The sequence below is a fragment of the Schistocerca gregaria genome, chromosome 3, assembly GCF_023897955.1.
Source record: "Schistocerca gregaria isolate iqSchGreg1 chromosome 3, iqSchGreg1.2, whole genome shotgun sequence".
Lineage (NCBI taxonomy): Eukaryota > Metazoa > Arthropoda > Insecta > Orthoptera > Acrididae > Schistocerca > Schistocerca gregaria.
Genome location: NC_064922.1, coordinates 306,476,691 through 306,500,349, shown reverse-complemented (window position 1 = coordinate 306,500,349; position 23,659 = coordinate 306,476,691). Strand labels below are relative to the sequence as shown.

Here is a 23,659-nt window from a genome sequence, read left to right as displayed (position 1 = left end):
CTCCCACAGGGCAAAGAAACCTGTGACCATCCGTGCTGCCCTTTTCTATATACATCCAATCTCTCCTGTTAGTCCTATACGGTATGTGTCCAGCACACTTGAGCAATATTCCAGAATGAGTTGCATGAGGATTTTGTAAGCAATCACCCTAATAGACTGACTGCATTTTCCCAGTATTCTACCAATAAACCAATGACTACTATCTGCTTTACTCATGACTGAGCCTTTGTGATCATTCTATTCTGTATCACTACAGAGTGTTGCACTATGGTATTTGTTTGAGTTGGCAGATTTCAACTGTGACTCTTTGATATTATAGACATGGGATACTACTTTTTTCATCTTGTGAAGCGCATAATTTTACATTTATAAACATTTAAAGCAAGTTGCCAATCTTTGCACCACTCTGAAATCTTATCAAGATCTAACTGAATATTTATGCACCTTCTTTCAGACAGTACTTCAAACTGCATCATATGAAAATGTCTGAGATTACTGTTAACATTGTATGCAAGGTCATTAAAATACAACATGAACAACTACAAACATTTCCCTGGGGCACATCCAAAGTTAGTTCGACATCTAATGATGATCCTCTATCCAAGATAACATACTGGGTCCTCCCTATCAAAAAGTCCTCAATTGAGCCACAAATTTCCCTTGACACACCATATGATAATACTTTTGACAATAAGCATAGGTGTGGTACTGAGTTAAATACTTTTTAGAAATCAAGAAATACTGCACCTACCTGACTGCCTTGATCATACACTTTCAGTAAGTCATGTGAGAAAAGTGTGACCTGGGTTTCACATGACCGATGTTTTTGGAATCCATGCTAGGTGGCATGTAGATCATTCCGTTCAAGATACTTCATTATGTTTGACCTCAGAGTATGTTCTAAGATTCTACAACAAATTGATGTCAAGGATACTGGATGGTAGTTTTGAGGATCAACAGGAGTGATCTGTGATTTCGCCAAACTACTAGGCACTGTTTTTTGTTCGATGGGTCTATGACAGATTATAGTTAGAGGAAGGGCTAACTCAGCTGCAAATTCAGTATATGATCTGACAAGGATTCCATCAGGCCCTGGAGCTTTGTTCAATTTTAACGATTTCAGCTGTTTCTCAACGCCTCTGAAATTGATGCTTACTTCGCTCAGATTTTCAATGGGACAAGAATTTATTGGAGCAGTTCTCCTGGATATTCCTTTGTAAGGGAACATTTGATAATGGAAAAGCATTTCGTCTTCTATTTTGCTACACTCAATTTCATTCTGTCTCATTCATGAATGACTGAACACTAACTTTGGTGGCACTAACAGCCTTTACATAATATCATAATATCTTCGCATTTTTTGAAATGACCATTCAACAATATTCTACTAAGGTAGTCAATGAAGACTTCACACGTTGCTCTCTTGACAGCAAAATGTATTTCGTTCATCATCTCCCTATCAATAGCCCTATGCTTTGTCTCACACCTTCTGTGCAGACATCACTGTTTCTTTAGAAGTTTTTTACCGTGACTATACCTCATGGAGGGTCCCTCCATTTATGGACTGTTTTACTGGGTACATATCTGTCCAGTGTGTGGTCAATAATGCTTTAAACATTGAGCTGTAGTTCCTCTACATGCTCCTGTCCAGAACTGAAAGCGTTAAGTTCCTTATTGAGATACATCACTATTGCTTTTTATCTATTTCACTAAAGATATATATCTTTCTACATACTTTAGTTTCCCTTTGCACTTTGGTAACCACATCATGCTCACTGATATCAGCTGTGATGTGAACATCCACAAAGAGATCACTTGCATTAGTTGCCATTATATTTCCATCATGAGTGAGTTTCTAAATGGTTCTAGATGGTTTTCAGAGGAGGCATTTAGTAATGTTTCACAGGATGTCTTGTTACACCCACTGCCAACAAAACTGTAACTTTCCCAGTTGATTGTTGGATGATTAAGGTCTCCACTGATGATTTCAGTATGATTTGGGTGCTTATGTAGGAGCAAGGTGAAGTTTTCTCTAAGGTTTTTGGTTACATCAGGAGACGAGTCTGGTGGGATCCAATTACTAAAATAATGCCCACCCCTGATGCTGAGTCTTGTCCAAAAAAATCTCATGCAGTTTAAATTTCTATCTTGGGGGATTTGAGTATATTGCGTACTGTGATAAATACACCACCTCCAGTTACCATTAGCCTATCCTTTGGATAAACACTTATTTTTTCCCCAAAAAACTCACTGGCATCAATTTCAGGTTTCAACCAGCTTTCTGTACCTAGTGTTATGGGAGTTACACTGCTTTTCAGGAATTCTTGAAATTCTGGTATTTTGTTGCGAAAGCTCTGGCAGATAACTACACCTGTTTTTAATACTCTTGTCTGTAGGAAGCATTCTTCTGGATCTTACACTCTTACATCTGGGTCTACTATAGCTGTTGTTGTGTGGACTGGAGAGTCGCCTAAACTGATCCTGGCCAAACACGCAATTTAATGAGCCAGGAAGTTACAAATCAATGCACACTCTATTGCAGAGTGGAAATTTATTATACACACATGAAAAAAAATTTGCATCACCCCAGTTCCCATAACTCCTGAAGATAGACGTTGACTGTGGATATTGTGTCACAGACACAGTCCCTTTCACTGTTCAGAGATGTCAGTAAATCCACCCAAAGATGTAAACAACCTTGCATGAGCAGTGCCTATTAGACGAAGGGGATCCGACAGCCGATCAGTTCCAGTCATTCCACCAGGAAGGAGGTACATGGCTCGTGTTGTCTGTAGTTCAACCATGCCTAGACGGGCAATACTGCAGTTCGATTGTGTCCCCATTGTTACTTTGTGCCAGGAAGGGCTCTCAACAAGGGAAGTGTCCAGGTGTCTTGGAGTGAACCAAAGCAATGTTGTCTGGACATGGAGGAGATACAGAGAGACAGGCACTATCAATGACATGCCTCACTCAGCCCACCTACTGCAGTGCTACTGCTGCAGTGGATGACCACTACCTACAGATTATGGCTCACAAGGGGAGGCCGCCAACTGTGAAATTCAGATTCGATTCATACTGCACATAATAAAAGCTCATGGCCAGAAGTGTAATGTGGCAAAGCACCAAAATGCACTTATCAGCCGTTGTCGACAAAATCGACAGTTACAAGAAACCATTGCGGTGAAATACTCTCTACGATTAATAATTTTCTACAGCGTCGTGGCGCAGCAGTAAGTGCGCGGGCTCGTAATCAGAAGGTCACCAGATCGAATCTTGCACTTTTTTTTTTAGTATTTGTTTTCTGTAATTCAAATGTATACACACCCCCCCCCCCCCCCCACACACACACACACATAAAGAAACATTCCACATGGGAAAAATATATTAAAAACAAAGATTCCATGAGTTACCAAGCGGGAAAGCGCTGGTAGATAGGCACAATAAAAAAACACACAAACACACACACAAAATTTCGAGCTTTCGCAACCCACGGTTGCTTCGTCAGGAAAGAGAGAAGGAGAGGGAAAGATGACAGGATGTGGGTTTTAAGGGAGAGGGTAAAGACTCTTTCCAATCCCTGGGGCGGAAAGACTTACCTTAGGGGGGAAAAAAAGACAGGTATACGCTAGCGCGCGCACGCGCGCGCACCCACCCACACACACACACACACACACACACACACACACACACACACACACATCCATCCACACAGATATGTTTTCCGCAAACAAAGTTGTATTTCACTAATGTTATTAATTGTCTTCATAATGTTTATCACGTATAGTTAACGGAAGACGTAGAAATGATATTCCAAAACAAATACCTATAATGTAAGTCAAATAGTCGAATTAGAATAGAGACCCAATGAACACAAATTGGCAGGTACGAAATATAAACTCCGTTACTTGCTCATTACACTTGAAGGACAGATGTTGAATGGGCCCAAACAAGCCGCCGCATAACAGCGTAGTTGCCTGCTAACTTCGATAGAAGGTAGATGCGGTCCCTAGCACAACCTATAACATCGTCGAAAATCAGTGCGTATGTGAGAGCTTTGGTACACCCTGTTAAACAAACGGAAAAATGGAGGCAGTACAATTGGAGAGCGATCCAGGCACTTCGCATGAAAGTGAAGAAGAAGATTCTATACAAGTGAAGTGGCAAAACAACAATTGAAAGATGTGTTGGTATATTTTGAAAGCCTCCTTCGTAACAGTAATCGCATCGCAGCAGAACCATCATAATCAATCAACGTAGAAGCCATGGTAATTTGGGAAGAATTGTTTCAGAATACGCTGCAAATGCTCGCCGAGAAAACCCTTGTTCATGATGAGGAACTGATAGACATTAATGAAATCGATGATAATAATGCCTACGAAGACACTGAAACGAGTCCCATTGCCAATGAAGCATCAGATGAATACGAGCCGGACGAGAAGAAAAAAAAAAAGGCTATGACTATATTTCTCTGGATTACAAAATTAGAGCTATCAATCTGGCCAAAGAACAGTCAGATAGAGTCTAAAAACTCTACAAAAAAAAAGGTGTGCTCTCGTTTGACATATATGGGCTATTTATCCAGGTTGTTGTTGTTGTGGTCTTCAGTCCTGAGACTGGTTTGATGCAATATAGGTGACTGGTGATACGGAGTTGTCTTGTGCATTAGCCATCCGCAGTCTACACAGATGGGGGTCATTTACAAAGGGCAATAACATAAAACGGCAAAAAAATTTAACACTTCATGCAGGATGGAACTTACAGCTTCATAATGCAGCAGTTATTGTTACTTTAAATTTTCAGATAATACACCCCATTTGAAAGCCAAAATAAAAGCACTAGTCTCCTCAATGTCCTATTCCAAAAATGAAACAGTGGTCAAACCGGTCTCACCAGCAGCTTGAGTACAGACTAGGTACTGTGGGAAAGCCATCTCATCATTTTGAATCTTCTTCACAATCCTCTCCTTCCTCCCTCCCCCCCTCCCCCCCCCCCCCCCCCCTCCCCGAGCATGGCCAAGGTAGGGGAAGCCCTGAGGGCCTTACCTTTCTACTTCAAAATGATATACATTCTCTCTGGGAGATTGCTGGGGTGCTGCGTTTGAAAGCTTGATCCTCTTCACTGTGACTAAACTGCGGGAGCCACCCCATCATAAGAACTGCTACTTAGCATTGTTACCACTGTCTGGAGTCCATTTGACAAAAATATTCTCCTTGGCATCTACAGGTAGTTTTCAGTTCTGGCACCAATAGCATGTTCCCTATGTTGACAAGGGGCTAAAATGACAGTAGCGCACCAGCCACCCCCCCCCCCCCCCCCCTCCCTCAAAACGAACCGGTTTTGGGCACTTAATTCAATCCGCCCACACAAAAGGTGCTTAAGAAAGGACTGCAAACTGGAACGAGCAGCCTGGGGGTGGGGGGACATACATTGAAAATTTAGCTTTGATTTCCATATTAGTGCATGCGTTGTGACAGCCATTTTGCCATTCTACTAATCATTCAATGTGATAAAGGAAGCACAAGTAAAATCACATGAACAAGAAGAGCAATACTATTTCACATGTAGAATTTTTTTGAGAATCAGAATAATGTTGTATGAGCTAACAGTGTTAGACAAATAACAGCTCTTGCAAATGAATACTATGGTCTTACAACACCCACCGACCATGCATATTGCCTGATACAGCTGACACACAGAGAGTCATAGTGGGAAGAGATGATGCTAAGTACAAGCATCAAAAACTGACACCCAATCTATTATACGGTCTCTTGAAAAACCTATAAAATTTTCTGTTTTGGGTTAAAATTCTTAACACTGAGAACGTGAAATGTATATAGGTTACATCATGTTCAGTCAACAAACAGGATTTTTTTTTTACCATGTGGATATTTATAATGCAACAGTATACAACTGGTATGACAACTGCCATTACATTATCTTATAATTCCAAAAAACAAACCATACAAATAGAGAACTACGCCACAGAAGCCATAGGTTTGAAACTAACAAGTGCTACCTCAGAAGTTGTAGAGAAAACAGGCGGAAGGAAAGGAAGCCTTGAAGTGATACTTATTGTGATACAAAAGGAAAGTTACAGGTGTATATCATGAGAGAGAGAGAGAGAGAGAGAGAGAGAGAGAGAGAGAGAGAGAGAGAAAGAGAAAGATAATGTCTGTGAGAATATTCAATCCATACATTAGAAAATTACACACAAGTCTTAAACTGAAATGCAAGAGCATATAAAAGAAAAAAAGAAACTTGAAAATTACATGTATTGTTCACACAAGCAGCACCAAAAACACAAATATTTTAAAAAAATATCATTTCTGAAAGTGGCCAACCTCAATGAATTGTGCAGCCCAAGTGGTGTCGGCCTCTTCAGGTGACTTGGCATGGTCTCTTGCAATTGTAGCAAGCACATCAAGTGCTGGACTTATAAGAGATATAGGTAGCTCCATACAATATACAGCTCTCAAAAGTTCTGCTCCCAGACGCTGTTGGTCTTCTGATTTAATTGCTTTCCAATTGAAAAACAGTACCTCCAATGCTGACAACAATTCATATTCCTTCTCCTGAAAATAAAAAGGGGACGGGGGAGGGTTCAACAAATGTATGTCAGATTAAAATAAATTTTATGAAATACAGAATTGTTTCTTACATAATTACAATAATGAGTGTCAGAACCAAAAGATGTTCTAAGAAAATTAAGAACTGGAGATCATAAGGAAAACTTCAGGTGTGGCGGAGGAAGGGGGGGGGGGGGGGGGGGGGGTAAGAGACCAAACAGCAAGGTCATCGGTCTCATTGGATTAGGGAAGGACGGGGAAGGAAGTCGGCTGTACCCTTTCAAAGGAACCATCCCGGCATTTGCCTGGAGTGATTTACGAAAATGAGGGAAAACCTAAATCAGGATGGCCAGACGCGGGATTGAACCGTCATCCTCAAACTTCAGCTGTGTCACTGCCACATATTACACTAGTTAAAAGATTCTTTTGTTAGTAATGTATTCCAGAACTGCACAAAAATACATTACAAAATGACCAGAACATGATGTAAAATGTGTATTGCTACGTCTTATATCATTGTTTGATGTCATACTAGTATGTATGTAAAATGGTAAGCAAGCATTTAGTGTGGCGCAGAATTTATGTCACACAGTGTTATAAACTTTTCTAAATGTGAGACACTAGGACACTTCATAGACTGCTTCATTTAATTTTTACATTTGTTCATTGACTCACTGTAGGTGAGTGCTCAAGTTGTTCGTTTCAGATTACACATAACTATTTGTCAATTAACATCAAAACACAGTTGCATTATCTGACACAATTTTTCTCAAACGCTTCAAGGAACTATCACCAATGCTTGAAATATACCATACACAACACTTTCCGTATCTAGATGATTCTGATAGATTAAGAGAGGTAACTTCAGCCTCAAGGATTCAACCCCTTGAGGCAAATTTTCTAGAACTATCTCCAAATGCAATGGTGTCACAGTACATAAAATAACCAGTGCCTATCACACAGCCATATCCATTCATTTGCAATTCCCACCATTCTGAAGACCACTTTTAAGCAAAGAAGTTTTCCTTATTGTGGACATCATACTCCTTGAGGGAGATGAAACTTTCTTCATACTGCGACAATGTCAGATGTTGATGTACAGACTTACATGTACATTGAAGTACATCCTTTTGGACTCCACCAAGAAGCTGAGTATCTCACAGATATAAAAAAAAATCTCAATAAAAGATTAACATTACGAAATAAAATCTTTGCTGGCTGGAATGTGAAACCCAGTGAAGTGATTAAAGTGGTGTATCATATAAGACAACTCCATAAGCTCAGAAAATCTACCAATCTTTTGGACAGAGATGCTTTCCTGATGTGAACGGGTAAAGAGAAGACATGTGAAACAATCAGCCTGTTTCTATTCTTCCAATCCTGTCAAAAGTGTTCGAGCAAGTAACAGCAAACCAGGTCCAAAACTTTATTGCAAAAAATAATACTATTAAATGTAACAAATCTGGATTCCAATGTGGGGAAAAAAACACTGGATGCAGTGAATATGCAAAGCAATGGATCAGAGGAGTAAAGTTTCAGGTATCTCCTAAGATCTTACAAAATCCTTTGACTCCATAAATCATGCCTAACTTATTTATAAATTAGACAAATTCGATAAATATGGATTTACGAGCAATGCTCTGAAATAGCTTACATCACATCTGCAGAATAGAAAATGAAGGGTAATATCAATTCAAATGCAGTGAATTATTATTCTAAATGGAGTACAGTATCACAAGGCTCCACTTTAGAGCCAGTCATATTCCTATTCCTGTAAATACAAATTTCCCATCAGTTCTGTTTGCAGATGATACTGCAATTCTAACTGAAGATGGTGATGCTGAACAAATTCCAAGCTCTATCGTGAGCACGCTAGAAAACTAGTTTCAGTTAAATGGGTGAAAACTGAACACTGTACAAACTTGTATGATATATTTCAAAACCAAACTTTCAAAATGTGTGGAACTTACAGTTTATGGAAGAAGCTGACACAGTCAAATGCCTTGTACTGAATATGGACAAGAACTTAAGATGGATTACACATACTGACTTTCTGTCAAATAAATTAAGCAGTGTTGGATTTGCAATGCATATACTAGAAAATTATACTGCCATGAGTACATGACAAGTACCATACCATAGTTATTTTGAATCTGTCATTAGGTATGGCAGAATTTTCTGGGGAAGTTCACATGGTGTGTCTTGAATACTGAAACTGCAGAAGAAAATTATCACATAAATGTGTACTGCACAAAAAGAGGAGTCTTCTCACCCATTACTTTGGGAAATACAAATTCTAATTGTTCTCTTCATATACATTTATGAAATAATCTTCCTTCACAGCAGACGAAAATTACTTGAGAAGAATCATTTTTATCCACACATACAACATGAGGAATAAAAAGAGTTTTATGCTACCCACACAGAAATTGAAATTATATGCATGGAATCCACAGTGTATGGGATGACAATATATAATAAATTAAACAGCAAAAACATATTTAATATTAAGCCAGATATTCTAAAAATAAGCCAACAGCAGATTCCGTGGGAGAAATGCTACTATTTGGTGGGAGAATTCAGAGAGGATGAAATGATAATTTGATCAAGGAGTAACTTAGTTTTTTTATTATATATAAAACAATGGAAAGTCCAGAATCCACAATTTTCATCATGTCTCCTGTACCTCAATCAAATTATATAGATTATGTATGTTATGAGACTAACAAACCACAATTCACAAATCCTTTAAGGAGAATGTTGAAGCAAATGATAAAATAGCCACTTGGAAGTGGTGTATAGAGTAATTTCCTGCAATAAGCCAAAAAGTCACTTAAAACCATACATTTGAGACTGAAATTTGACAATTGGTGCTTTCACTGTGACTGTGCTCTAGTCACATCACGCAAAAATTTTGATGAATTGCACCAATATCCTTCACTGCTTTGAAAACCTTCTCTGTGACACTGCTTTTGTGACATATGACTGTTTTGTTTCCCCAATTTCCAAGATTCTGATGAAAGAATGGCAATGTACTACATATGTATTTCTGCATCATGTAACAATGAATAATCTGATAAAAAAAAGAAAGGTTTTCCACCATCCTCAAGGCTTGTATACGATTATTTTTTTTAATTAAGAGTGCTGTGCCTCTCCTATTGTGAATGGGATCCTGTGGCTTGCAAAAATTGTTCAGTCTGTTGACCTAGCATTAAGACACATTTCAAACTGTCACTGTCCCTTTACAGCAGGAAGTATTGCCAGGACAGGAAGTTGACCATTAAATTGGTGTACACCACAGAAACATCATTCAACCATTCAGCTGCTATTGTAGGATACAAAACATTGAAGATCTGCTCGTAGTAGTCACCCACTGTCAATAACATCAGCTGATGACTGTTACCTACAAATTTTGGCTTATAAGTATTCTGAGGAGAACGCAACAAAACTGTGTGCTAAATTTCTTGAGGAAACTGGGAGGGCTGTAGTGAGCCAGACAGTATGCAACTGTCTCCAGACAATCAATTTTGCCTCTAGATATCTTTTACAAATAAAAATACAGAACCCTCAGCACTGTGGCACACAGAAAAGAGAGCCAAGGGAACACCTGGAATGGAAACTCAATCAACAGGTAGGGTTTTCTTCATCGATGACTGCAGAATTGTCAAACAATTGGTGATCATTGCAGAAATGCATGAATGTGCTCAGGTACCAATGCACATCTCAGGCACGCAGTCCCACTAAATGTTCTGCAAGGAGGTAAGTCAGCCACCTTTAGGTCTGATATCATGTATGGATGTCAAATATTTCTCATTGCTAGCAACAATAATTCCAAGGCTCTGGGCTGTGCAGCATCAAAACAGTATCTCCCAAACTACTGGCTAACGCCACAGTCAACTTATTAACAATTAGTTCATGTTTCAAGATGATATTGCACAAAGACACCGTGCCCACATCATGAACACCTGCCGCTAGGAGGCAGGAATCAACCACAGGGAAAGGTCTGTAGCCTCTGCTATTCATGAACCAAAAGAGCATTCTTGAGACCTGATGAATCTCACAGAGTGTCATCACAAGAACCTTCCTCAAACATCAGATCACTTTGAGAGGACCACCTACAAACAGTGAGACAATCTCAGGCAGCAAAATGTTGGCTACCTTACAGACAGCATTACAAGCAGGACCCAACAATCTTATGATACATGAGGTGGAGCAATGCAAAACTGATTGTTAGCCAATAGCAAATAAATTTTTAATTCATAGATGTGCTAAGATGTGCACTTTGAAATATATTGCCTTCAATTTGGTTATTTTTGCATTTTTATTTCTAAGATTTTTTTCCCATGAGGTCTATTATTTTTCTCTGTTCTTCTAGAATCAAGTCCACACATGTTTGTAGGTATGCTAGAGATGTATAATGTTTTTCTGAGCAGTTTAAGCAAGATCTCACCATGAACCAGGACCACGGACCATGCCATCAAGTGGTGGTTTGTGTGCTAAAGTGAGCACAAGATACCTTAATTGGACAGGAAAGTTAGAGAGTTTAAAGCGAAAAATGGATAGGCTGAAGTTAGATATAGTGGAAATTACTGAAGTGCCACAGCCGGAAGAACAGGACTTCTGGTCAGATGAGTGAAGGTTTAGTAACACAAAATCAAATATGGGTAATGCAGGGGTAGATCTAATAATGAATAAGAAAATTAGCATGCAGGTGAGCTACTATGAACAACATTGAGCACACACTGTTGCGGCTAAGGCAGAGACACTGCCAACATCCAACATATTCGCATAACACTACCTCCATAAATGATGAAGAGGTTGAAAGTGTGTAAGATGGTTAAAATAATCAAGGGATGTGAAAATTTAATTGTGACAGGGGACTGGACTTTGATAGTAGAAAAAAATATGAGATAAAAATATAGTAGGAAAACATGGACTGGGGAAAAGTAACAAAAGGGGACACTGACTGGTAGAATTTTCCACAGAGCACTATTTAATCATAGCTAAGTGCAGTTGGTTTAATAATCAAGGAGGAAGCATGTCTACATGGAGGAGACCTGTAGACAACACAGATGTTTCAGGTAGATTACATACTGATAAGGTAGAGATTTTGAAACTAGAGTCTACACTGCAACAAATTTGCAGGGGTAAATGTGGAATCTGACCATTCTTTATTAATTATGAACTGCTGGTTAAAAGAGATTAAATTGCATGAATGCACAAAATTAATCCTTTTGCTGCTACAGACGTGCTTACTACAGGCTGTGCCGAGTGCTGTGTCATTATGGCCTTCCTGCCTGTTGAATTACTTGCATTGGCGTCCTGTTGCTGCAATGAATGCTTTGAGCTAGCTTGTAAGCTAAATGCTGTACAATTCTTACATCCATTCTCACCAGATTGTCTGTGCTTATGACGCATGTCAGTGGAATTATTCACTCACAAACAATTCACAATGGAAAGGAACAGCTTGATGCAACATAGTTTTCATACATCTGAATAGCTCATAAATGAAGCTCATAAATAAAATTAATTGTTCCGAGGCAAACTTCAAAACCAGAAATCAATGTTCTCAAATACAAAATATTTCTTTAAGTTGACTCATTTGATAACACTGTTAAGAGGTGACACTGTATAATTTTTTATTGACTGATGCTATGTATGCTTCATATTTACTTGTTTCACAGAAAAGATACTGCTGCATATGAAGAAACATGTCCATCCATTGCCAAAACAATGCTTAATCTGTAGAGATGCTTCATCTCAGAATCTTTAAGCATTGGAATACTTTTTACAACAACCAGTATGTATTTTCAATCCTTTCACATCCTTGGGCAACTTTCATGACCAAAAATCACAACACACAAATATAAGTGTATATGTTACATACAGGGTGTATACGTGGACAAGGAAAAAAAATTCCCGGATTTCCCGGTTAAAAATACGTTTTCTCCCAGGTGACAGTATAGTTTCCCTTATCAATCCATTGAATGGTTACGTTTTTATACCCGGTCGTACAATATCCCGGCACTTTAAAAAACGAAACTCAGGGAAAAAGACACGTTTTGGAAACATCTTTGATGTGCAGCGACATGTACGCTGCTTATTTTCGTATTACGAAAGTATACACTGGAATTCCACCAAATACTGCATGTTACTTTCCGAATCATTGAAATCTAGTTTTCGATGCACTTTTGTAGGCCGTTCGTAGCTCATGTCACGTGATCTCGCCAGCCGATGACAGCGGATATTCAGAGGGTAGAACACGTGATGTAGTCAGCCAACAGCAACATCACTGTTAAGTAGCACGAACAAAAAAAAAAAAAAAAAACAGGGAAAGTTAATAGTTTAAATTAATATACATAGTGTTGCTACAAGAAAAGCGAAGTTTTCACATATAATATTGTTCTCAAGCTGCAAGAGAAGCTAAGCTTTCGCATATACTGCTGAGCTTTTTTGCACGTGTTACACTAAGCATAGATCACACAAATGTGCCAGTAAAATTTTTAATAATGACATACATGTCTCACCTTCAGGGTTCGAAATTCTTCTAAATGGCGCGTCATCGAAGAGTTAATTTTTAAATGAGAGTCAAACGCTCTGTGATTTAATAAATTCATGGTACAGTCTTGCACATAGTTCAACTTACGTAAAAGGATATTTACTTTGAAAGGAACGCTTTTCAAACCACTATTCGCAATATTTTCCCGCGACCAGTTAGAAATAGGTTCATTTCAGCAGTTGCCAGAAAGCGCAGATAACAGGCGATACCGGGCTGGGGTAGCTATCACGACGTAGGAAGGCCATATGTACTTACGTGTAAAACATTGAAAGATCATACATTATGTCATAAAACAAACAAGACCAGATGATACTGCAAGAGCATCGGAATTTCGTGAACAATATTAAAATCTGCACATTTAAGGTGCATACTTAAAGTGCACATTCGTATGTCCGGATTCCCAATGATGTAGATCTCGACCTGGTATTAAGCTTTCCAGTGTGGTTTTCGGGTTGTAAATTTTCTTGGACCACCAGTACTGTATTATATCATGTTTGGTTCTTTATCATGACATAATGCCATCTGTGCTAGAAAATGAAAATGTGCACTTCAAATGCATCGAACAGTTGAAATTAGCCAGTACTGTGGAATTAAACATTTCGTTTCAAATACATTGACTGCCTATGCGGAAAAGGTTAACAAAAGTCAAATTTCTTTAGCAAACAGACAAAAACAACTTCATTGTTCTGTAAGGCGATTAATGCTTGACTGTCAGAAAGGCGAAAATAAAATAAAATCTGTAACTAATTTTAGCCTTTCGTAATTAGGTGAATGTGTTTTAATTCACTTGATAGTTCCCGGCCACAGATATCCGTTTTGTTTTCATTTTACATGAGAGTAAACGAAGGGGAAACATCAAAATCACTAAATGTAAACACGGGGCATGTGGACACCAGCCACTATAACTCAGACTGCTCTGCGCATCAGCCCCGGATCTACATTTGCGAACCGGGTCAATACTAAAAAAAATTGAATTTTCAAAATATGTTCATCTCGTAGCGCACATCTTTCTGAGAAGTCTGAAACATAAAGCACATGTATTTGAGGAAATGTAAGACATATTATTTGGTCTTAAGAACGCAAAAGTGCAGTGCCACGCCTCTTCATAAAGCATTTTTCTACCGCACGTCCAAACTATATTCAGGCGAGTGGAAATTGAAATGTCCTGTGGTGCCTCTCCTGCTCCCAGCGGCCGGTTTGACAGCCTGCCCCTCTTAAAAAAATATGACAATTAATAGCGGATGGGATTATTTGTAATCGAGAGAACAAGAACTCTTCAGAAAATCTGAACCCTTTATTGCCCATTAGTTAATAACATGCTGTTTTGTGTGACATAAAATTAAATATAGAATATATATAAAACCAATACTGACAAGAGATAAGCAAGAAATTACACATTTCTTCAAACCTTAGCTCCTAGCTTTTTTCTCTCTCTCTCTCTAATCTTGCTACAGCTCTACATGGCGTGCTTTCCTTTCTGTGAAAGAATCTATTACCTCATCAAAGTTCGTCAAACGTTTTCCTACAAGAAAAATCGAAATGTTATCTAATACTGAAAACGCCGGTAATACAAATACTACCCAAGACTGGTGTGGTTTCTCGATCTGATTACGTCTATTTTGTCACTGTCTGCTACATAAAACAAAATAGGCCCTTCTAATATGGCAGCAATTTTGTAACACACCAAATAAACGAAACTGTTTGGCACAAATGGCCATTTTTATAACACAACAGAATATAATCCACGAAGTACCAATATCAAATGCCTATTAGGCCTACCACAAGCAAAAAGCTTTATCTTAGGAAATAATTTCACATTTCATTCATACGCACCAGCTTCTCAAGCATGAGATCGAAAAGTAGTATTACGAAATTTTTATATAAATATGGAATCGTCTTATTCTTCCATAATTTGTGTCATGTCCCTGCTTCCTCGTTCTAACAATCTTGTCATCACCAATTGTATAGCTATTGCTGCCATTGTCAAAATTTGTTTGTCGATTAACTTCACTAACCCTGTCAGAATCACAGGTTTAGGTATCCCGCGATTATTTTCCGGTTGGACGTTATTACGTGTTCGAACAACATGTTTTCCGCGTTACTTCCAGAAGAGAACTTATGCGTCTGCTAGTCGGGGACTGTACGACTGGTGCTTACTAGTGTAGCGATCTGGCCAAAAATTTTCTGTCAAAATTTCATTTTCTTGGATACACCGAGAGGATAATACGTAATTTTTCTCACCTGTTATTCCAATAAGTCGTTTATTTCCATTCTGGTAGTCTGAATCAATGGATTTCTCTAGTAATTATAACAATGCTGATCATTTTATTGCAAATTTTGGTGATAAGAATCTCAGTAAATTAGCTTACTGTGCCTACTTTCATTCACTGCTTTCGTATGGTATCATATTCTGGGGTAATTCATCGTTGAGTAGAAAAGTATTCATTGCTCAAAAACGTGTAATCAGAATAATTGCTGGAGCCCACCCACGGTCATCCTGCAGACATCTATTTAAGGATCTAGGGATCCTCACAGTATTTCCGAGACTTACCAAGCGGGAAAACGCCGGCAGACAGGCACAAGAACAAAACACACACAGAGAATTACTAGCTTTTGCAACCGATGGTTGCTTCTTCAGGAAGGAGAGGGAAAGACGAAAGGATGTGGGTTTTAAGGGAGAGGGTAAGGAGTCATTCCAATCCCGGGAGCGGAAAGACTTCCCTTAGGGGGAAAAAAAGGACAGGTGTACACTCGCGCGCACACACACACACGAACACATATCCATCCGCACATACACAGACACAAGCAGACATATTATTTACATCATATATATATATATATATATATATATATATATATATATATATATATATATATATATATATATATATATAGCGCCGGCAGACAGGCACATGAACAAAACACACAAACACACACACAGAATTACGAGCTTTCGCAACTGGCAGTTGCTTCGTCAGGAAAGAGGGAAGGAGAGGGAAAAATGAAAGGATGTGGGTTTTAAGGGAGAGGGTAAGGAGTCATTCCAATCCCGGGGGCGGAAAGACTTCCCTTAGGGGAAAAAAAGGACAGGTGTACACTCGCGCGCACACACACACACACACACACACACACACACACACACACACACACACACATATCCATCCGCACATACACAGACACAAGCAGACATATTTAAAGGCAAAGAGTAAGGGCAGAGATGTCAGTCGAGGCGGAAGTACAGAGGCAAAGAAGTTGTTGAAAGACAGGTGAGGTATGAGTGGCGGCAACTTGAAATTAGCGGAGGTTGAGGCCTGGCGGATATCGAGAAGAGAGGATATACTGAAGGGCGAGTTCCCATCTCCGGAGTTCGGATAGGTTGGTGTTGGTGGGAAGTATCCAGATAACTCGGACGGTGTAACACTGTGCCAAGATGTGCTGGCCGTGCATCAAGGCATGTTTAGCCACAGGGTGATCCTCATTACCAACAAACACTGTCTGCCTGTGTCCATTCATGCGAATGGACAGTTTGTTGCTGGTCATTCCCACATAGAAAGCATCACAGTGCAGGCAGGTCAGTTGGTAAATCACGTGGGTGCTTTCACATGTGGCTCTCCCTTTGATCGTGTACACCTTCCGGGTTACAGGACTGGAGTAGGTGGTGGTGGGAGGGTGCATAGGACAGGTTTTACACCGGGGGCGGTTCCTGATGATTATGTTCTCTGACGGCACTGACATTTTTCAACAAGATAATGCACTATGTCACAAGGCCAGGAATGTGATGGAGTGGTTCGAGGGACACAGTAGCAAGTTCTAACAGTTTCCAGCCCCTTCATTCTATCACCTTCTTCGTATTCTCATCTTCCACCCTCTTTGTGTGCTGCCCATTGCCAATGCACCTGTCCATATTTCCCCACTACTGTCCTATTTTACTATCTGTTGCCCCCCCACCCCACAGCCTCCTGACACTGTGCCTGTTGGCAGTTGGCCATCTAGTCCCTCCACACTCAAGCCAGCACCCCCCCCCCCCCCCCCCCGCCCCCACTGCCTACCCATACACTGCAATACCTCCCCCTTCCCTGTGCCCTCCAAATTGCTGATTCCACTCTATGTGACAGCTGCATTCCAGTCTAAGCCACCGGAGATGGCAGTCATGTGTGCATGAGGTACGACTGCTTGTGTTAATGAATGTGTGTGTGCATTTCTTTTTCTAACAAAGGCTGTGGCCGAAAGCTAATGTACGAGTGTCTTCTAGTCATGCTTGTCTGCAACTTAATGTGTCATTTTTACAGTCAGTGGAAATCTATCTTTTCCTTAAATTACTGATTTTCAAGCCCAGAGATTCCATTGTTTAATAAGATATCTGTTCACCCAAAGTTGTAATCATTATAAACAAGCAACAAAATAAGGAAGATACGTTTAAAAATTGGTTAAGTAATTTCACAGGTTGCATAGATTGGGGCTCTCTCACAGGCCTTCACCCTCTGCAGATGAAGAAGATATCAAGTGGCACTGAACAGTGGTAATGCATAGTAGGTCCATTACATCAAGAAACTCCAAGAAAGGCAACCATATGAATATACTTAATATAAAAATTATTGTCATGGAAGTAACAATGGATGTAAAAACAGTACTTGGAGGTTACATTCCAATGGAAGACAGCAAAATGAAAGATGAAGTCTTAAATTTTGCATTTAGAAAATCATTAATGCAGCGTGATCTTAGGGTTGCACACAATCTGGTATGGAGGACATAAAAACACGCATCCCTGGCATTGAGAAGCAACTGAAAGAGTTGAAAATAAGTAAGTTGCCAGGTCTGCAGGCAACCCCAATTTAGTTTTACAGAGAGTACTCTACAGAACTGACCCCTTACTTAGTTCGTATTTATCACAAATATCTCATTCAGTGGGATATCTAAAGTGACTTAGGAAAAAAGAGCCAGAGACTCTTGTATATAAAAAGGGTACAGGAATAGCTGTGAAAAATTACAGACCTACATCCCTAATATCAGTATATTGCAGTATTCTAGAACACTTTCTAAATAGACTAGCTTTTGTCCATAAATCAGCATGGATGTAGAAAGTATAACTCATTCAAAACTCAGACTGCCTTTTGTTGCACAATTTCTTGTGAATCAAGGATGAAAGACAACACTAGTGCAGCCCATTCTTGGGTACTGTTGAAGTGTTTCAGATCCTCACCGAGACAGACTAAAGGAAGACACTGAAGCAATACAGTGGCATACTGCTTGATTCGTTACTGGTAGATACAATATGCATGTGAACATTACAGAGATGTTTCATGAGCTCAAAACATCGCGAGAAAAGAAAATGTTCTTTTCTAACGTACATTTCATGTAAGGATGACAAAGACAAGATAACAGAAAATAGGAAAATAGAAACAGAAAATATGGAATACAGACAGTCATTATTTCTTCATTCCATTTGCAAGTGGAATACAAAAGGAAAAGACCCTCCACATATGCCCTATGGTGGGTTGCGGAGTATGTATGTAGATGTAGTTAAAGATGTATAAGTTAAATATTGTAGTGTCTGAAACATCAAGCCTGTTCACTTGCCAGTGGACTACTTCATCTGAAGAAATGAAGTCAGGAATTGTTTGAATATTTTTTACATCCACTGTATCTATTTTTCACCTTTCATTATGATTGAGGCTTTGAACTGGCACTGGTGAAGTTAAAAATAGATTTTTATATTGGCTTTTTTTTTACATTTTTGTGTTTTTATTTTTCTTTTCTTAAATAATTTATTGAGAAGTGTCAACTAATTTCATCTACCAGGTTTAGCTCATGATGACTTGTAATGCTTCTTCATGTGGTAAGTCTTGTAATTGGGTACAACACATAATGGCGTGTTGCAAGTTTTGCTTTGGTATACGGTTTCACAGAGCACTTTTTGTTTGGTTCCACACATTAGCAAACTTTTGTTAGAATGTTCACTCACATTTACATCTGACAAATGCCTCCCTGCAAATAATAAAGCATTCTTGTCATCGGTGCCACTTCCTCTACCAGCTTTTCTCCATTCTGTTGCATGTTTTTCTACAGTTTCACTAATGATAGAGGTGAAATTATGCTAATGCCATTTTTCTCTTTGTAATCAACCTGTGGAGAGCAAGAGCATTTAAATGCACACATCCAGAATGTGGAAAAAGTATTTCTTGCACCGTTTCACAGTCTTATGCACTGATCCTACTGAGCTCAGTAACAAGTCACAATGGTCAGCTGCATTCATACTCAAATTGTAATCCATAATATTTTTATTTTTTTTCACCAGAATTACTGTTGGTCTTCTCTGTTTAAACCAGTTGTATTTTATTACAAGTGGTCAACAACATTCACACATTTTTAAATCACAACATTTGATAGCAAGCATCTTGTCATTTGATTTAAACTCAGTTTTTCTTTATTTCAATTTCTACTATAGTTTTGGTACGTTACACCTGTCCTTACGAACAGTACCACATGCTATTCTTCCATGGTTGTGAAGCCAGAGAAATGAGGTCTGGGCTGGAATACCAGCTGTTGACATACAGAGTATGTCTCTATTCCAAATAGGGTCTCATAAGTGTTGACACTATGTTGCCACTTTTCCCTAAATTGTGGTACCCAATTTCTGTGGTTGCACCTGTATATACAATGTATCCAACTGTATTTTTTCATTATATAATTTTCTTTATTATCACTCTTTGCTACATCCTAATTCTTAATCATATTGTTCATCTCTCTTCCCCTTAATCTATCTTTACTTCTCACTCTGTCCTTACCTCTGGGATGGAGCTGCCACAATGCTTACCAATGTACCATATCTGACCACCTCTTTTGATGCTTTCCCCTTCATCTTTGTCTACCATCGATCCATTACAGGAGTATCTTTCTCATCCTAGGGGCCAAGTGACACGCCTTTCCTTTTTAACCTTCCGCAACCTGTCTGTATCTCCACCCTAACTATTAGTCTCGAAAGCTAGGTGGCATGTCCCTTTTATTTTTCTATATGTCTATCAGCATTTCAACTCCACAAGGTATGTACTGGTCAGAAATTCTGTATCATAATTTATCAGTCAAATAAAAAACTTTTACAACTGAGATATGAGATTAAATAAATAAACAAACATTAAGTTGAAATGTCAGTTCCTTTACCATAAAATAACTTCTTCATTGAACACACACACACACACACACACACACACACACACACACACACACACACACAGGTGAAAGTCAAACGGGACTTAGGGATACAAGATTTTAAAAATTGAGGCATATTTAATATGCTGACAAATAAAACACCTTCAAGTCTTATTTCTGCAAGATACTTCTATTATCTTCCTGATCCCCATCGAGTGCAGCCTTTGCATTTAATTATTTCTCACCTCAAGGTTTTCCATGGATCGTGACTTCTTTTTGCCACTATTTCTTTACAGACAGAAAGAGGTTTAGAATTTGGTATCCTGTTGTAGTCAAGCTCCCTAAAAACTGTGAACATCTTGATTTGGCAGAAAAAGCCCTTCCTGAATGAACACTGGTTATCTTAACCATTGCAACCATTGCACCACATCAGTCAGGCCCAGCCACTAAAAGCTATTTACATGCCTACTGATTTCATTCAGCTGTTTACATATGGACTAGTTTCCCCAAAACCCCTTTATAGAGAAAATTTCACTGTAGAGAACGGGAGAACTTATTCATTAGATGTCCCATTACTACAATTTGCTAGATTTTCCCATTATTTGTTTACAGGAATGACAGTGAACAAAGTGAACATTTTCATTTGGTAATAAATAAATGGACCACAGAGCTACCTTAGAATTTAGGGCCACTGGCTCTCTAGATTACCTATGACATTAAGGCAAATAAGCTGCAAAGGGCAATACAAGAGGTACCAATTAATTCCTACCTTGTAATCACGAAAATTCTCTAGGAAGTAATCCAAAACAAACTGTATTTTAGGTATCCGCATGTTCTCTGCAATACAACTGAGAAGCAGCCACACAGGACATTCATTGGGGGTCCCAATATGTGTATGCATTGCATTCACAACTCCAGTACTGAAAACAATTGCAATTACAAGTGTGATTATTATGTTACTTTAGAGCACTGTTACACTGTATGTTAACCACTGTGTGGAAATGAAATACTTACCTGATCATATTGTTTTTGCACCAGAATGAACATGTCTTAGACAAAAGTCTTTTCATGCTTTTATCAAGAACACGTTTAATAATCTGCCAGGGAAGCTTGTGTGAATCTGTATATTCTTTTTCGAATGGTACAATATTACAAACTATTATTCTGTGGAACGCCTGCAAAACATGTGCCCAGAAGTTCAAAGAATATAACTGCAACTCAATATCAACAACAAACTGTTGTATGTTAGATAATATAACTATACCTCAAAAACCTTTTCCTGAACCTTGGTTTCTGGGTCAGAGATTCTTGGCAATACAGATTCCACAACAACAGCTTGAAGACCTTCATGGTCAGGATAGTAGCACAATAACTCTGAAAGACTCTGAACCATGTGCTTTCTAATGAGAACAGCTGGATCTAAACAATGTCCACCCATCAGCTGCAACAAAATCACATAATTAATTGCACTGAAATTACCAGTCTTTATCACTTAATAGTAAGCTTTTGTCTGTTTCCCAAAGTTAAAATCAGAAAGCACTTCAGTACTGGCTATTAAATGTGAAGGAAATGCACACATGTGATCAGCCTGTGAACATAAATTTACAGAACACGGCACACTCCACCGCAAAGTGAACGATTAAGGCTGGAAAACGCAAATGCAAAATGAGGAATGATGAAATATATCTTACATACAACACCATTCTGCAAATATGTTCCAAATTGATACTGACAGCATCGGTGAATCAGAGGAATATCTACATTCCGACTGTTGAAACACAAATAACTGGTATCACACTGACTTCTTCAATGTAAAGACTGAAAGAGACAAAAAATATAACTCCACACACTGTATGTGGTGGGACACGAAGTACACAAAATGATTATGAAGTAACAGCTTCACAAATGTCTGTATCATGTCACATTTCCCGGATTTAAGAGCATTTATCATTTGTACATTTACCCTTTCCTGTTCCCCATCTTCATCCTGATAAAGAAATTTTAGTAAAGTTCTCTCCACTTACACTTGTTTCAGCAATTGGTAAGCAGGTAACTCTCCTTGGTCAAAAATATAACTGCATCATTCTATAACAAGGTCATAAAATTGATGTGTCCTCCAATACAGTCCCATGTATACGATTCTAAAATTTTACTCTGGCATGTTGATTTGTTTTTCTCAAACTTGTGACTATGATAGTCATATAACAACGAGAAATGTGTTCAAGAATGAAAGTACTAAATAATACACATTTGGATGACAGATTCTTTTACTCCACACATGACCATTATCTGCTGGGCTATATAGTGTGTAAACCAATGTATCAAGCTTTTACATAAGAACATCTGCACAAGAGATCTCTGCCACTATTTATTGGTGTTTATCGTACTGCCTGAGTCTCTGGGTGCAACAGTTTATGTATTAATACACAAACAAAGCTGTTTATATAGCCTTTCTAAATATATTTTAATGTTATTCTCAACAGCTGGACAATGCAAGAACAAATGTCTTTTATGGCACTTTCGTTTGTAGTACTGCTTGTTATGTATCTTCCATATCCCTTTCTGTCACATCTATTAAATATGCACTCATAACTCTGTTATTTGTATATCACTGTTCATCATCTTATGAGTCTAAAGTCTCCCCAACCCCCTCAACATCTGTCTTGGTGCTTTGTCCTTTATGCATACTGAATAATGCAGCAGGAGGTCTCCTGTGCTTTGTCTCTCCAGTCACCTAACACCTCTCGCATACCCACCACCCGGCCACAATGCAGAACTCCTCTTTTGACACAGTACCACCCAGCACTTGAGCAACTGAATCACATTCTCCACCAGGATTTCAACGACCTCTAGTTGTACCCTGGAGTGCGGAATATCCTACTCACTATCCAACCTACCCATCCCATAGTGGTATTCTGCTACCCAACAAACCAACACAATATCTTTGTCCATACCTAATCCACCACTGCTCCCAACCCTTCGCCCCATGTCTCATATCCTTCCATAGACCTAGATGCAAGACATTTCCCATACATCCTCACACCACCACCTACTCCACTCCTCTCACAGAGTCCTCCCACCCATCAAATGCATGAGTACCTGTGGAAGCAGCCATATGATATACAAACTATGCCTAACAACTGTGCTGTTTTCTACATGGGCATGACAACTAACAAGCTGTCTGTCCACATGAAAGCCCATTGCCAAACTGTGGCCAAAGAGAGAGTTGGACCACCCAGTTACTGAACATGCTATCCTACTAGCTGTGCTTCACTTGAATGAAGGCTTCACAGCCTGTGTCATGTGGATCCTTCCAATAAACATCAGCTTTTCTGAACTGTGCAGGGCATTCTTGTAAACCCTCTGGCCTCAATCTTCACTAGCTCCT

At 39.0% G+C, this 23,659-nt stretch overlaps 1 protein-coding gene across 1 annotated transcript in view; it reads right to left on the bottom strand.

Moving 5' to 3' along the window:
- Positions 1–23,659, bottom strand: part of LOC126354384 (condensin-2 complex subunit D3-like) — a 120,665-nt gene that overhangs the window by 75,816 nt on the left and 21,190 nt on the right. The window contains exons 2-5 of the mRNA XM_050003985.1: positions 21,536–21,712; positions 21,286–21,446; positions 21,041–21,191; positions 6,342–6,572 (exon numbers count right to left, since the gene is read on the bottom strand). Of these exons, the coding sequence (XP_049859942.1) occupies positions 6,342–6,572; positions 21,041–21,191; positions 21,286–21,446; positions 21,536–21,712 (720 nt within the window). The remainder of the gene's footprint in view (positions 1–6,341; positions 6,573–21,040; positions 21,192–21,285; positions 21,447–21,535; positions 21,713–23,659) is intronic.